At 45.4% G+C, this 17291-nt stretch overlaps 1 protein-coding gene across 2 annotated transcripts in view; it reads left to right on the top strand.

Annotated features, from left to right (window-relative positions):
* Window positions 1–14466, top strand: part of RALA (RAS like proto-oncogene A) — a 75579-nt gene extending 61113 nt beyond the window's left edge. For both annotated transcript variants that reach the window (XM_046021077.1, XM_046021076.1), the window contains 4 exons: window positions 177–329; window positions 1876–2084; window positions 6474–6648; window positions 12494–14466. In XM_046021077.1, the coding sequence (XP_045877033.1) occupies window positions 216–329; window positions 1876–2084; window positions 6474–6648; window positions 12494–12616 (621 nt within the window). In that variant the 5' untranslated portion in view covers window positions 177–215 and the 3' untranslated portion in view covers window positions 12617–14466. The remainder of the gene's footprint in view (window positions 1–176; window positions 330–1875; window positions 2085–6473; window positions 6649–12493) is intronic.
* Window positions 14467–17291: the final 2825 nt, after the last annotated feature.

The raw sequence follows: 17291 nt of genomic DNA, 5'->3' as shown, positions 1-17291 counted from the left end.
AGTGCTTCTTCCTCTAAATGAGCATACTTCATTTGCCATCTGTTTCAAATCACCACAGTGATTTCATGAAAATGAAAACTAGTATCTTGAAGCCCAAGGACACCATATCTCTTCCCTACACTTGCAATTCTGAAGAAGAATATACTGAATGTTACTTATTTTTTCATCCTTTCTAGATTCTTCTTACTCCTTCGCTGCAAACTCTGTGACACAAGATGGCTGCAAACAAGCCCAAGGGTCAGAATTCTTTGGCCCTACACAAAGTCATCATGGTGGGCAGTGGTGGTGTGGGCAAGTCTGCTCTGACCCTACAGTTCATGTATGATGAGGTGAGTGCCCGTTTTATAATGGATAGCAAACTTTGGGTTTTCAGAGAGGATTTCTATGGCTTCGTTTTGGTGCTCTTTTAAATATATTCCTGAATCCTTGAAAGCGACTAGACTTTTTCCCCCCATTTTTCAGTTCAGAGCCAACATTTATACACATCCTGATTTAACAAGTCAATAACTCAAGAGCCTTAAAAACGTTATCCTTTAAAAACAAAGCAAACCTGGGAGCAGTACCTACTCTAAAGCAATCTAACTTTGGCTTTTTCGTTTTAAGTGTTTAATGGAGATTCCCATCTTGAATTAATGGAACTGGTAGATATAGTACCTAATTGAGACTTAAAGTTGATGTAATAAGGTGTCCTGTGATAATAATAGTGATACTAATAAAACAATTCTAATAATAGTGGAAAAATTAGTTGTAGTATTTGGCATGGCACTACACTCACCATTAGGTAAAGGCTGTATCCCTAAAACATAATTCTGAGAAGGCTACAGATTTGTGTGCCTGTGTGTATATCAGACTTGACTGCCCCAGAGTTAAGGTCTCAGCCCACATATAGCAGCATATTCTTTCCCCAGAAGATTCTTATCAAGCCTAAATGATTTAAGAGTTGAAAATCCAGTTTAAGCATTTATCCTCAACTCTTCCTTCCAGAGCAGCAAGGTTATATGTTTCTCTTTCTTACTTAATCCTCGTAACATCCTGCACGGTGTGGTAGTGTCCCCATTTTGCAGATGAGAAAACAGAACCTCAGAGAGTTTTCTCAGCCTGCCCTAGAGGACTGAGCTCCAGTGAGTAATGGAGCCTGAAGCCTGGTCTCCTCTCACAGCAGACCCTGCAGGTCCTTACCCCCTAGTTGCCTGCTCATCAGCGTTTGTCACACCCGCAAAAAGCTTAAATCCAGCCGTTATCTTGCTTATTGGGGACCATAGCAAAAAATTTGAAATGGCTGATTTATCTGTTCAATTTCTTTCCCATACTATTCGTTTTAATAACTAGTCTTTCAAACTAATCGCTAAATCCAGCCCCTCCTTAACAGTAAGGAGGAGGTCAAAGGTAGGACTAGTCACACATTTTAAAAAGCAGACATTTAGAGAACCATCTCAAAATTAGTGATTTGCCATTATACTGAGTAGTATAAGCCACTTTATTGACTTGGTTCATTTTAGAGAAGAGATCTCATAGCAGCTTTCTGTGCTCGCCTCAATATTGACTTACTTTCAAGCTATTTCCACAATTCTGGCATGAACATTTATATTTAGAGTCACATTGAAAGGAGTTTTTAGATATTTGATTAAACAGATGTATAATTGTTTTTGCAGGTATGGTGTTTTCAGGAAGGAAAAAGGCCTAGCTGTCAAGTTGTAAACAGTCTAGACTTACTCATTCAACCCTTGCTTTTTGCAAAAGTAGAAGCCACTGAATTATCTATAACGAAAATGTAAATTGAGTGTCAACCATTGAGGAACATGGAGGGAAGAGTGCATGGGACCTCTCTGTACTGTGTTGGCAACTTCACAGGAATCCGCATTTCATTTTTTCTAGTTCGTGGAGGACTACGAGCCTACCAAAGCAGACAGCTACCGCAAGAAGGTGGTGCTGGACGGGGAGGAAGTGCAGATCGATATCTTGGATACAGCTGGGCAGGAGGACTATGCCGCGATTAGAGACAACTACTTTCGGAGCGGGGAGGGTTTCCTCTGTGTCTTCTCTATTACGGAAATGGAGTCCTTTGCAGCCACGGCCGACTTCAGGTATGGCGGGGACTGAGGCCTTCGCACTGACTTTGTGCACAGTAGTGTCTTCCCCGAAACAAGCGGACAGCTAGAGGTGGTTATTTGTTAGTCTTTAACTCTGCGTGTGATCGTGTTTACTCCCTCTTTGATGGCAGGCTGTGACTCCGTCCCCGGTGTACTGACGCTCAGATACCCTGTACACCTTACTGCTGTCTTTCCGCTGTCCCCGTGCCACCTGCACGGGGGCGTGACACTGTGACAATGTCAGTACCTATTCCTGAAGTATCTCTCTCTGGAGTAGAATATTGCTACCGCCATCAGAGTTGACATTGGCTCATGTCATGAAACTCTGCCCCAGATTTTAGATCTTTCACTGTTGGTCACTGGGGTCCTGCGCCTGTGTAATGCTCAGCAGGCTCATCGCCGTCCTCCTCACGACACAGATGCCAGACAGCACACACTGCTTTTTGTCATAGAAATAAAAATACTATAGATTGGCACATGAGGTTAGATTATATATTTTTTATATCTTATTTACTATTTGCTTAATCAAAATCTGTCATCCGTTTGGTTTGCAGGGGGATGGTAGGGGAAGGAGAGGAATTCTAAGAGACATACGGCATAAATAAGTTCTTGAGTAGTCTCATATCCTATATGCATAATCAAAAGTATTCTTTGGGGGGGTAAAGATTTTATTTATTTATATATTTTAGAGAGGGAGAGTGAGTGGGGAGAGGGAGAGATCCCAAGCAGACTCCGCACTGAGTGCGGAGCCAGACACAGGGCTTAGTCCCACACCCCAGGGTCGTGACATGAGCCGAAACCCACCGAGCCACCCAGGCACCCCCAAAAGTATTCTTTAATTATATTTTTTTTATTTCTGTTTTACAAGTTTGCCTTGGTATGAGGCACACAAAAGAAACACGTAGTGTATCCTCTGTTTTCGTGATTCATACAGCCTGGTTGAAAAAGGGGTGAAGCCAAGAGCGAGGTGACAAAGTAGGAGACGTGGGCAGGGATCGTTGCAGGGACCCGGGAGCGGAGAGCAGCCCAGAGGCCCTCATGAGAGGGCTGAGCCTGCGGGCTAAGAAGGATTTCCGCCGATGAGGGAAGTTTTCCAGGGGTTGAGCAAAACCTGAACCTGGGCCTATTATAAAGCCTGCTTTTCATGTGTACGTGAAAGTCTCAAGAACTTAAAGGAATCGAAGAGAGCATTCTTTGCAAAAAAACATGTCATTGAGAAACTTTTTTAAAATGCAGATTTATGGGGCTCCTGGGTGGCTCAGTGGGTTAAGTGTCTGACTTCGCTCAGGTCATGATCCCGGGGTCCTGGGATGGAGCCCCGCATCGGGCTCTCTGCTTGTGGGGAGCCTGTTTCCCCCTCCCCCTCTGCCTGCTGCTCCCCCTGCTTGTACTCTCTCTCACTCTCAAATAAAGAAAGAAATAAAGTGCAGATTTATTTGTAAAATTAACTTTGTTGGTTTCTCTAAGGAAGGAGTTTTGTGTGTGGTGAAGTGCTTGCGACAGTGCCGCCGGCACACTTAAAACACTCTCAGAGTCAGCTTGATGTGCCTGTGTTTTCCTTGAGGAGGGAAAACTCGTGAGAGCAGGACCCTTTTTTCACCCGTCCGAGTAGCCCTGGTGCCCGTATTTGACACGGTTCCTGGCATGTATCATGCAGGGCCTGCTTAGTAAACATTTGGTAGAAAGGTTAGAAAACTCTCTCTCTTTTTTTTGGGGGGGGGGGTGGTTCTCACTTTTCTTATGCCACAAATGAAGAAATTGGACCAGTTTGTGAAGGTACTTTACTATTCCGAAATTCTATAACAGCCTCTAACACTCTATTTAAAGTAAAATGTATCTGAAGATTGTAGACATAGTATTGCCTTTCTCTGACATCCACGAAAGTAGCTCATTCAGACCAACTAATTAACTCAAGAATATGGTCCTCTCACCCCTGAACCCAGTAAGTCCAGGCTTTCCATGGCCAGGTTTCTGAAAGCACTGATTCATGCTATCACTGCACTTTCTCTCTTGGTCTCCCTGAAGCAGGGACTCGGTAGGTGTTTATTAAGAAATAAACTAATGACTGTATATACATAGACACATACGACCGCAAGTACCAGAGTCCTGAAAACCAGTGTCAATCTCTGCGGCTTAGCGAGACAGGTGGTCAGTCTGTTGTCGTGAACATCTTAGTTGAGGCTGTAGATCACAAGGGAAGCTGGCTAAGAAGGTACCAGCACATTTGTTGTTCCGGAAACGATGGTGGCTGGCTAGTATCCTCTTCACAAGCACGTCAGAAATGTGACAGTGGTAATGGCGAGCATGGACGTGCTCCTTGCAAGAGGTCACGTGCATGGTGGGAAACATCCAGCCCCAGTCCTGTACAGCTCAGCACGTGTCCCCCAGTTACTCTGCCCCAGTGACCTTGTTCCTTCCTCAGCGGTGGTTAAGGTAAGTACAGATCCCCGAAAGACGGAGGTGACTAGGAAACTAGGAATGAGGGTCCAGAGAGCTGCCCGCATACACTGAGCCTGCTCGGGTGTAGACAACATCGACAATCAGGTGAATGAAGGAAAACTAAAAGTAACCCTGCCTAGTACTCACGCAGCGCTCACCACACACCAGGCATCAACAACATGCGCTAGATACTAGCGAATTTCATAGACTCGAAGACCCACATTTTTTGCATTTTATCATCTCCAAATTGGGGCCATGTCCTCTAGGAGGACAGCTTACCGTTGTAAGTGATGACGGCTTTCTCTCTGCGGTGCGAGCGTAGTGTGTGCAGTTCGTGGCACTGAAAGCCCGTGGCCGTGGGGAACACTCAGTAAATGGCTCGCGGCGGTGGTGGCGGCGTGGCATCCAGGTGACGCTGCCTGGAAGCACAGTGCAGACAAAGCTGAGATTAAGACTTGCGAAGATTCCTGCTCCATCTCAGACATCATGATAGATCCCTGCAAAGTCGGTGTCCTCAGCTGACCTGCCATTCTTTTTTTTTTTTTAACATTTTTTTTATTTATTTGGCAGAGAGAGAGAGATCCTAAGTAGGCAGAGAGGCAGGGGGAAGCAGGCTCCCCGCTGAGCAGAGAGCCCCATGCGGGGCTCGATCCCAGGACCCTGAGATCATGACCCGAGCCGAAGGCAGTGGCCAATCCACTGAGCCACCCAGGCGCCCCCGACCTGTCATTCTAATCACCCCTTTAATTTTCTCATTTTCTTTCAGTCTAAAATATCGTTCCTGTAGTTTCAGTGTCTCTTTGTTTCAGAGGAGAGACATCAGTAAGGTAGCAAGAGAATGATGATTTTAAAAGAAAACTTCTTTCTCCAATAGAGCACTAGTAATCATTAAGAACGGCTCGCATTTGTTGAACATTTCCTGTGTGTCAGACCCAATTGTAAGCACTTTACATTTCATCCTCCGAGCAACTGTTCTGTTGTTAGCCTCATTTTATACACGAGGAGACCGAGGCAGAGAAGTACTCATTGCACGGAGTCACGTGATTAGGAGGAACAGAGAGCCGTCATACCTTTAAAATTGGTGATGGCATATAACTTCTCTCTGAACACAAAATCCATACTCAAGAGATGTCTGGCCTGGGTGGGGCTTTTAAAAACATTTAGTGGGACCATTGATATGAGGTAATAAGAATGGCACTCTCTCCCTCCGTGGTCCTCCTCCCCAAATCCCATGACCCCGGTTTAATCACACGAGAAAAACATCAGACAAATCCCAGTTGAGAGATTTTCTACAAATGAGCTGACCAGCAAGCCTCAGAACTGTCAGGGTCATCAAAAACAAGGCAAGTCTGGAACTGTCAGAGCCACTCTAAGGAGAGTTGATGACTAAATGTCGCATGGGATCCTGGATAGGATCCTGGGACAGGAAAAGGACATTAGGTAAAAACGAAGAACATCTGAATAAAATTTGGACTTCAGTTAATAAAGACGGATCAAGATTGGCTTATTAGTTGTGACAAATGCACACACCAGCATAAGATGTTACCAGTAGGGGAAACAGGGTGCAGAGAATAGGGGAACTCTGTACTCTCTTCGCAACTTCTCTGCTCATCTAAAACCACCCTTCTCATAAAAGTTTATTTTTAAAAAAGCAGGAAAAGGAGGAAGTTGCTTCTGACGCTTCCATTTTGTACCTCCACTGCCATTTTATACTCCCTACTCTGGTGTATTCTTCCTTCATCCAAGAAATGAGTGTGTAACGCAAGTGATTAATGATAAAATTAAGGAAGATGTGATGCTTGGTTCCCATCATGCAACAAATGAGCTCATTGTTATTGTAAAGAATCCCGTGAATAAATGCTCATTGCAGCTGGTGTTTGTTGTTTTGTTGGTCAGACACACGGGGGTAATATTAATATTTCTTTCTCATTTCCTCCTATCCAGGGAGCAGATTTTAAGAGTAAAAGAAGATGAGAACGTTCCATTTCTGCTGGTTGGTAACAAATCAGATTTAGAAGATAAAAGGCAGGTTTCCGTAGAAGAGGCAAAAACCAGAGCGGACCAGTGGAATGTCAACTATGTGGAAACATCTGCTAAAACTCGAGCCAATGTTGACAAGGTAAAGGGCAGCCCTCCTTATGGCTACATGGTGTTAACAACAAGTTGATTCGCTCTAACTCAGCTCCATTGTGTCTAGAGATCTGTGACACCTGCACATAGTGATTTAGTATGTGCTGATTTTCATCCGCCCTCAATGCTCGAGCACGGCCTGTTAGGAATTTCTTACTTCACCTTGTCCTCAGGTTCCCAAGAGACACTGAAACATGAGACACCACTTTTTTTCTAGTACTGACGGGATTTCTGACCTGAATCCCTGCCCTTTTTAAATTTTTCTTTTTTCTTATCCTGATGGGCTGGGTCGTTTACAAGGCATGGCGTAAGTCTTCTGAGCTGACACCTGCCCGGCCCCACGTAGGATCGCTCCCAAGATAAAGACGAGAGGACTTTGAAATCTTTTACTGCACCTACACTCCCCACCCTCAACCTCTTTTCTCCTCTCTGCCCTCTTCTGTACCTTCCCCCTTTGTTCAGGTGGCCCTTCCCTGAGTCCAGGGGAAAAACACCCTTGCCTCCTTTCTAGGAGCCAGCCCAGGTGCATTGTGTCATCCTGCTGCAGGAGACCCACATGTTCAGTGTTCAGGAGGGCTGCCCGCTCGGCGGAGGCATGGGCTCCTTGAGCCCCCATGTGGGGCCTTTGCCCGCCGCCAAGCATCTGGGCTCTACCGAGTGCCTCTTAAACTCTAGTGGGCAGAATCGTCTGTGAAACTTCATGAACACACAGATTCCTGGGTCTGACCCCCAGAGATTTTGATTGGTTTGCTTTGGGTTGAACCTGAGAATTTGCATTTCCACTAAGCTCCCCTGCGGTGCAGACTGTGGCCCGGGGGGACCACAGTTCAAGGAACACCGCTTCTAGGTGGCCTCAAGTTTTACTGAACTGGTCTGCTTGTGCCTGTAGACTTGTAACGCCAATCCAGAAATCATTAAGTTAAAAAAAAAAAAACCTAGAGATTCTTAACAAAAAGAAAAATTAGAGATTCGTTCTGTTCAGTTACTGTGGGCCTGATGACAATGTCCAATTAGGTTTTTTTGGTCACGTGGTCAGATTCCCATAGGCCTAAGATAGCCGTACAAAAGAGTGTTACAAGATTTTTACTTAGTATACCAGTTTTCTCTAAGGCTGCAGCACATGTGTTTAAACTGGTAATGAAAATGTGTCTTAAAGTTCAGTGTGTTTGGAGTTTTGAGAGGCAACATTGGATATTATCATTTTGTGTGTTCTGGGGTTCCTTCTAATTGATGTCTTGAGTGGACTTAGAGCACACTCTAGAACCTATTTACACTGAGGAGACTGGGGAGAGGAGGCGGCCAATAGCCATCGACGCCACAAAGCTGTTGTTCTCACAATCCCTGTGCTGTCATCTGCGGCTGTGAATTTTTTTTTTGCCATATGCACGTATTGTCAAAGAAAGGTCAAGGGATCGGGCTTACTCTGACTGTGTAACACAAACTGTACCCCCCAAATTTATGGGTGAATACAACCATTTCTTATGCTCATGGAATCTCTGGGCACGAATCTGGCCAGCTCACGGGGGAGATAGCTTGTCTCTGCTCCACAGTGTCTGGTGCCTCCGCTGAAAAGCTTCAAGTCTGGAAACTGGAAGCAGCTCGGCTTAGGTTCTAAAGACCATTTACACATGTCTGATTCAGCCAGTCGATGCTGGCGGTCGTCCAGGGACGCCCTCCAGGTGGCCTACTTCAGGCTTCCTTCCAGCAGGGAGGCAGGGTAAGTGCCAAGGGCCAGCGTCACAAGAGAAGAAGAACCAGGCAGAAACCACATCACCGTCTCTGGCCCGGCACGGAAGTTCCACAGCCTTATTTCGACTCCGTTCTCTTGGCCGAAGTAGTCCCAGAGTCCCAGCCGGGATCAGGAGAGAGGGAATCGACTCCACCTCTTGATGGAGAGCGGCAAGATGCCGGAAGGACGTGGGGAGTGTTGCTGTGGCCGGTGTGGGAACATGGGGTCTGTAGTCAACGGTCACCTCTCCGAAGCAAAGTGAGATGCAATGTGGAGGCTTGTACTCCAAGGCAGAAGTTCCCGCTAACTGCTCTCACTGCGCATGCTGCCACACCCTGAGCAGCGTGCGTGCCCTGCCGCATGGAACACCTCAGTGGCTACGCAGAAGGAACTTGCTGCAACTGACTCAGTTTCTAGAGTTAGGTGACATTTGGTTTCTTGCTGAGGAAATAATGTTAATGGTTAAAAGAGCTCACATTCAGTCGTGTCTCTAAGACGCAGGCACTGTGGCCAGCACTAGCCATGCATCTTTAACCCAGTAAAGCAGAAGGCCTCTTTTCATGCTCACTTTCGAGAGGAGGAAACTGAGATGTGGCGAGATTACATACCTGAGTCGAGTTCTGAAGGCCTGTGATGGCAGCTGCTGGCCCTGGGTGTGGCCGGCTCTGGTGCCGTCATCTCACTCTTCGACTCCACACGATGGTTGGAGCCCTTGGGGCATCCCCCAGGTGTATGTCACCCTCTGTGGGAGCCGCGTACAGGTTTCCTGGGGTCGTGAGTGTTAACACTGTCTCCTATTATATTGGGAAGTATCTTGTTCTGTCAAAGGAAACAAATCCTAGCTCCCCTACAAGACAGTAAGGGCTCATGCTGTGCCCTCCTCTGGCTTCCACATAGACCATTGCAAAGAAGTTTCGAAGAGGCAGATTTTGAATCCACTCTGTGAGAAGCTTCATGACCATCTGAATGGTTGAGCAGGGGCCTTGCCCATCACAGAAGCCACGCCTGTCACAGAGGACACCTGGCAGTCCTGCTCTCGGACTCACTGGGTGCTGGTTCGCCTCATGACCTTGTTAGCAGCCTTCTGGCTGAACGCTCTCGCTCTCGAAGCGTAACTCCAAGGTTGCTCCTAATTTTTAAGGAACATCTTGAAGGAGTGGGAAGAGGTGGAGCAAGTAGATGTCAAAATGGAGAGTATGATTTATTACATGAAGAGAGCCAAGTTTTTGTTGGGGAGAGAGTTTTAGTAGAAATGTACCATGTTTAATTTTTTTTTCATTAAAAACATGGACATATGCTTATTGTATAAAGAAAAATTTGTAGTAAGGAGAAAAAGGGAGTCACTCCTCACCCACATTCCACTTCACTCCCCTTCCTATGAGGTAACCACTGCTAACTCAGACGTCTTTCCAGATGTTTATCCGCATTTAAAGACCAGTATATAGAGTCTAAGGGAAGACTTGCATTTGCTTGTGTTTCCCATGTATACACAGGATTTTTACAGTGCATCTATAGTGTATTTATGTATATGTACGTAATGTATATATAGTATGTATATACTGTATACGTATTATATACATAATGTACACACACACACACACGGTATTTCTCTGTGTGTAGATCATGCATTTCTATAGTTTGCTTTCTAAATTTTCTAACAGGGGCACCTGGGGGGCACAATCGGTTGAGCATCCACCTCTTGACTTTCACTCAGGTCATGATTTCAGGGTCGTGAGATCAAGTACCCAGCATGGAACCTACGTAAAAAAAAATTAAGCCTTCTTCTGGAGTGCGGTCCATAGCAATACATCGGCATCAGAAGGCTGCGGGGGCGTCCTCCGATGTCCCATGCAGCTAGTTTGGAAGCTTCCTGCCTCAGCGGGCCAGCTGCAGACTCGAGGGGCAGGTGTTCCGAACTCACCCCAGGGAAGCTGAGGGGCATCAAGTCGGGGCAGAGACCTCTGGCATCTGTGTCACCTGTCTGTTTCAGTCTCCTGAATTCTCTGTGCGTTTTCTCTGCTCAGTTTTTCCCTGTTCTAACCATTTGCACCCCTTGTGTTGGTCCTGTGTGCATTTGACTTAAGCCATTAGTCTCTAATCACTTCCTTGCTTTTTTTTTTTTTTTAATAGCTTCCTTGCTTTCTGACTTACTTTCTGTTTCTCCTCCAGATCAGGGATCAGCCATTTATCTAAGGAACATGGTTCCCCTGGAAGGAATGATATTTAGCAGCCATAGCCTGAGGGTGAATGTGTTGCCTTGTTGTTGCTTTGTGCCCTTCCTTGAAGTGCTAGGAAATATGTAGTAAAGAAAACAAATCATGGGATCATCCTGTTACTTCTAATTCAGTTTCAGCATTCAGGACTTTCTGCTTCATATCTTCTCTCTTACTCTGGAAGTCTTGGTTCCTTACCTGCATTAGCATGATTGCTCTCTTGCACTGTCCTTCAACCTGTTGTATGAGATTGTTCCAAGTCAGCAATGCTGCCGTACTGTGAACAGCTAAATTACAAAGTGAAGTTCAAGATTTGTCTTGTTTTTTCATTTGTTGAGGTTTTGTTTTTATTTTTATTCTTAGCTTCTATTCTGAGATGTATATTCTGTATGCTGTGTTTTAAAGTCTCTTAAATTCTTTGTTCTGTGTGATTATATCCCCAACTCTCTTTGTAGCTCGCCTTAAAGTGTTTTGGTTTGATTTTCAGTCTTCGGCAGCTGCTTTTTTGTGTTTAATTCCATTTTTTAATACGTAAAACATTTACCGTTCCAAAGTAGAAGTTGTACCATGAGTATATTCACAGATGCCTCACTGTTCTGTGTCCCCTGTTCCCTGCGTCCTGAAAATAATAGCAGTGTTTGGTTTATCCTTTCATTGTTTCTGTTTCAAATGCAGGCAAACCCACATAACTCCTGCAGGTAGCTCGCTGCCCGAGCTTTTTTTTTTTTTTAAGATTTTATTTATTCATTTGACAGATAGAGATCACAAGTAGGCAGAGAGAGGAGGAAGCAGGCTTCTGGCTGAGCAGAGAGCTCGATGTGAGGCTCGATCCCTGGAGGCTGGGATCACGACCTGAGCTGAAGGCAGAGGCTTTAACCCACTGAGCCACCCAGGTGCCCCTCTCTGCCTGAGCTTTACAGCACCTAGCTTTTTCAGTTAGCCTTTCCTTCAGAGAGCTAGAGGCACACCGGCCACTACGTAACATACATTTGTTTACTTAGCACCTTCGCAATGCACAGGCCAACTAGAATTTTTGAGATCTTTATATTCAGCTGAGTTCTTAATAAGTCGGTGTGGTGTCACTTCTGATTTCATGCTTATGAGAAAAATAAATAAAACCAAAGTACTAACTTAATTTTTTTTAATTCAGAATTTTAGAGTGTAGACCCTGAAATTTTTTCATCGGGTCATCATACGCATACTTGTAACTATTTATGTACGATGTGAGCCCATGTCCTTCTAGACCCTTGTCTATCTGCCCTCAGGCATTTGTCAGCAATATTTAACTTTCGAGTTCTAGTAATTTTTTAGTTATTGTGCTAATAGCTCTCATTTGCCAGTTTCTGGATAGCAGACAGAATGGATAAAATCTCAAATATGTTGCCACAAAGAAAATTGTTATCTTAGTACCTGGTATCAGAATGATAAAGGAAGCGCTTTTTCCTCAGCTTTGTTTCTCAAAATGTAGCTGAAAACAAACAAGTTATTAAATATAAATTTTATTAAACATAAATTACCTTTATGAATTGGTGAAATGCATTCATTAACTGTATAAACAGAATCCACGTCATCGATAGTGCTAGTATCTTCTTTATCTTTGGAGTTGTCATCTGTAGTGCTGTTATCTTCTTTATCTTAAATATTGGGATGGGAAGATCAGGTTATATGATGTGAACAATTTTACTGAAAAGTGTAACCAGAAAATGTCCCACCTTTCTCAGTATCCTGGAGAAGGAGGCTTTGGTTTTGTGCTGTCTTCTCCCTGTGCTCCCTAAACAAGAGCACTGAAGTAGTTACTCTTAGTTCATTCCCAAGACTTACTGCTGTGGTTCCAAGAAGTACCAAGCTCATGTTATCTGTTGGCTTTATTTACCCTGTTTTCTTCTTTCTAGGTATTTTTTGATCTGATGAGGGAAATTCGAGCCAGAAAGATGGAAGACAGCAAAGAAAAGAATGGAAAAAAGAAGAGGAAAAGTTTAGCCAAGAGAATCAGAGAAAGATGCTGCATTTTATAATCAAAGCCCAAACTCCTTTCTTATCTCGACCATACTAATAAATATAATTTATAAGCATTGCCATCGAAGGCTCAGTTGACTGAAATTACTTTAACAATTTGGAAATTGTTATGTATCACTAAAAGCATGAATTGGAACTGCACTGAAAGTCAAATTCACTTAAAAAAAGAAATTAATGTGGCTTCACCAAGAAGCAAAGTTCAACTTTTTTCATAATTGCCTACATTTATTGCGGTCCTGAATGTAGTGTGTGGGCTTGTGTTTCGAGGGCAGTCTTTCTGGAACTGTTAGAGCTGAGATGGGGTGGGGGGATGGGAGGAAAGGCTACTTCCTCTGGTTTATTATAAAGCTTAAATTTTATATCATTTTAAAATGTCTTGGTCTTCTACTGCCTTGGAAAATGACAATTGTGAACATGGTAGTGAAACTGTACCACTTTTTTTAACCATTGTTATGCAAAATATAGAAGAAAAGTTGTTGGCATGATTGTTGCATATAGTTCAATTGAGAGTGATTCATCTGTGAACCTGCATTAATTACCTGGTGATTAACGTGGAAAAGTGGTGTAAACTTGTACATGGAAATTTTTGAATATGCCTTAATTTAGAAACCGAAAAATCCCCGGTGACATCATCCTGGGTGTGTCCTCACTGGTGCCGTGGGCCCATCGCCCCACGCGTCCTGGTGAGAGAAAATTTGCCTGGTGTGGAGTACAACTTTTGTATAGAAGATTCGTAAAAAAATAACCGTCTGCTAGGATCTGTCCAAATTTACAATGTGTGCCATACTCTGGTTCTTGAAAGTGAGGTTCCAGAGCACCTCGATTACTTTTGACTAACTGTAAGGTAGTTTGCAAAGAAGGGCCAGCATATACTTGTAAGATACTTTGAGGCCGTGAGGATTCAGCGCAGTCACGTTTCAGTGATCCCTCTTTTTCTTTAAAATGCCGGTCCCCGGAAATCCCTTTCTGCAAGTGGTGAGCATGTGTTAAGTTGTTGGTCTCTCTGGAACAGGGCGCGGGAAGAACGTCATTCGTGCTAACGCATTTTGCCCTGGAACACTTGGGGAAGGCGCGCGTGCTGGCCAGCCGGGCTCAGGAGGTGACAGCTGGGCTCTGGGAGCGTCTTCAGGAGTCATCACGAAGAACACCAGAGCCACACTGTCCTGACGTTGACACCCGGCCGCTGGCCCCTAGCGTAGTGCAGGAAGCATGTGTGGCAAACGCAGGCCAGACATGAGCTTCTGTCACCGTTGTGTGGTGCGCGCCCTGGAAGAATTCTAGCATGCTATCTGGGAACAGAATTTCCACCGGAAATACACTGCTGCCCAGAGTTCTCTTTTCTTCTTTGGAATGGGGCTAAGACAGTTGATTCAACAAAGTTCGTCTTCCTTTTGGCTCAGTCCTAATTTCAACAAGTCCAAGATGTGTTCAGGCATTCCAGGTAACAGGTGTGTACGTAAAGTTAACAAAAATAGGATTTTTAGGAACTCAGCTCTTTAGATACTCCATCTGGCTTGTCCTGTTAAATATTTGTCCTTAAAGGGTTGGAGATGTACATCTTTCATTTCGTACTTTTCATAGGCTATGCCATGTGCAGAGTTAAAGTTCTCCGCGTGACGCCCGCCCCGCCGCCCGGCGGTCTCCATGTGTACTCAACTGCAGTCCCATCTAACCAGGGGTCCTCACCACTAACGTTGTGACTTTGCTTTAGACCTTCCCCTCCTGGGTACTGAGGTGCTATGAAGCCAACTGACAAAGATGCGTCACATGTCTTAGGCTGATGCCACTACCCGATTGGTTTATTTGCAAAATTGAGCCATTTAAAGACCAATAAACTTCCTTTTTTTAACTGCTTGTGGTGTTACTTGATGTTTACTATACGTATATATGTAATATGGAACATTCAGACTTACCAACCTGGGCAGCTTTACAGGAGATTTTCAAACCGCTAAATCTCAGGGCACCTGGGCGGCTCATTCGGTTGAGCGTCTACCTTCCACATGGGTCAGGAGCTCGGGGTCCTGGGATCGAGCCACGCATCGGGTTGTCCGCTCCACAGCGAGGCTGCCTCTCCCTCTGCCTCTGTGATCGCTTTCCCTCTCTCTAAAATAAATAAAATCTTTAAAAATATATAAATAAAACCGCTAAGTCTCCAGGCACCTGGGTGGCTCAGTCGGTAAGCATCTGCCTTTGGCTTGGGTCATGATCCCAGGGTCCTGGGATCGAGCCCCATGTCCGGCTCCCTGCTCAGCAGGTAGCCTGCTGCTCCCCCTACTTGTGCACTTTCTCTGTCAAATAAAGAAAAAAACCTTAAAAAAAAACAACTAAATCTCTTGAGCTCTCAGTTTAGGGCTTGCTTTTGGGTAATGCCAGATTCCCTCAATGACCATAGCCTTGGTGCTCAGCTGCAGCCCAGGCTCAGAAGTGGGAGAATCCCATGAGCATAATTACAAGGAAGATTCCCTTGTGTGGTCATGAAAGTCACGTTGTGTGCAGTACTTTCTGAATACTGCTGATGTCCAGAGTGACCAGGGGATGGCTTTATATTCATATTCTAATCAGGATGATCCCCACAGATCATTTAATTTCCAAATTGTGGCAGGAGTCACCTCACTGCTACCGTCTCACAAGGCTCAGGCCATTCATTCCCTCACATTGGATGTCTGGTGGGAAATGGTGGTGGTAACTATCAAAGAGCCTGGGGGTTAGGAATGATCTGACCCAATTTTGACTGAGTACTACCTTTTCAAAAGCCAGCTGATTTTAATTTCTTAGTTCATAAACAGTGCCAGAATGAGCACATTTGAGTTATAGTTGGCATAGTTTTAACCTCACTGGACCCATTTTTTTTTTTTAATTTTATTTATTTGGCGGGGAGAGAGTAAGGGTGCATGAGCGGGGATGGGGGGTTGCAGAGGGAGAGAAGGGGACCTCCACTGAGCTTGGAGCCCAACTCGGGGCTTAATCCTATGACCCAAGATCATGAATTGAGCTGAAACCAAGAGTCGAACACTTGACCAACTGAGTCCCTGGACCTGTTTTTTTTGTTGTTGTTGTTGTTGTTGTTTTAATTTATTTGAGAGAGAGAGATCATAAGTAGGCAGAGAGGCAGGCAGAGAGATAGGGGGAAGCAGGCTCCCTGCCCAGCAGAGAGCCTGATGTGGGGCTCAATCCCAGGACCCTGAGATCATGACCTGGGTCAAAGGCAGAGGCTTAACCCACTGAGCCACCCAGGCGCCCCCCGGACCTGTTTTTAACACCAACATGGGGCGTGCTGTTAAATATTACATACCAACAGAGGTTAGAGTAGTTCCAGTCTTAAACTAAATCAGAATGCCATGTCTCAAAATTGTGCGACAAGACCATAAGTTAATACTTGGCAACCTTTTGTTACCACCATTAGAGTAAAACCGTCAAACCATTTACCAAAAGTTCCTGCAAAGTTTTCAAAATAATCCTTTTGATTGAATCCAGTGTTGTAAGTCTCCTTTAGCAAACTGCAAGAGTGGCCGGTCACTAGAGGCCTTCGTTCGTGCCTTTCCTTTTCAGTCCATATTTGTGGGCACTGCTGAGAATAGAACAGGGAAAGGCCAAACGAGTTGGGGCGATTAGGGAGTCAGACTGAAGAAAGGACCTCTGTACCCCGTGCAGAAAGAGGGTAAGTTTTTAAAAAAAACTAGGTCTACTTACTCTGGACTAGACCCCCTGTTTCTTATGATTGCTAACATGTAAAACAATCCTAATCAGGGGCACCTGAGTGGTGACTCAGTACGTGAGCATCAGACGCGATCTCAGCTCAGGTCTCGATCTCAGGTTCATGAGTTTGAGCCCTGCGTTGGGTACCGAACCTACTTAAAAATAATAATAGCAAACAATGCATCTTAGGTGCCAGATACTGTGTATACGTAGTTAAATTTAACATTCATCCTATGAGGAAGGTGCTGTCACTAACCCCTGTTTTGCGGATGAAGGAACAGTAACTTGCCCAGGGCCACAAGGCTAGCAACTACCAGCCAGCAAAGGAAGCACAGCGGGTTGGGGGGTGGGGCATGCCCTTCTCGGCTGTACAGTGCAGGAGTAGAGTGGAGACGAGCGAATTGTTGGGTAGCCAGTACCAAGGTGGGAAGCGCCCCAGGTGTCCCCACGGTGGTGGCAGCCGCTTCAGCGCTGATGGCCTGGCTGAGAGCTGGAGGCGAAGAGGCCCCTTGTGTGGACAGTCTGGTTGGTAAGAGAAAGGTCAAGTGCCCGGAGGGAAAGCTTTGTGCAGTGCTCCCCCGTGGAGTCAGGCCTCCCTGTGCTTTTTCTGGAACCTCTGGAAGGAGCAGCCCTCCTCTGAGACGGCCGGCATTTCATCCAGTCTCCTAGCTGCAGAGTAATGTCCTGGCCCTGCGCTCCAGCAGCCCCGCACACAGCTGCTGTGTGCGGACAGAGGCCCGGGGGCACCGGGTGTGGGGAGCGGGGAGTTTTGGGCCATCTGTAGCCTTAGTCTCCGCAGAACACCACCCCTGGGGGGTGGCCGGGGCCGGGAGATAATCTGATAGAAGAACAAGACGGCGTTTATCCAAAGCCCGGAGGAAACCCAACAGCCAGAGTGTTCAGGTGCTTCCAAGCACCTGGATTTACAGTCCAGTTGCCAAGATTGGACAAAGTGTTCCTGTATATCCTCCCAGCAGA

This window comes from Meles meles, chromosome 10 (assembly GCF_922984935.1).
Source record: "Meles meles chromosome 10, mMelMel3.1 paternal haplotype, whole genome shotgun sequence".
In the NCBI taxonomy this organism is placed as follows: Eukaryota; Metazoa; Chordata; class Mammalia; order Carnivora; family Mustelidae; genus Meles; species Meles meles.
The sequence above is the reverse complement of the archived record's forward strand: the minus strand, read 5'-3'. Positions and strand labels throughout refer to the sequence as shown.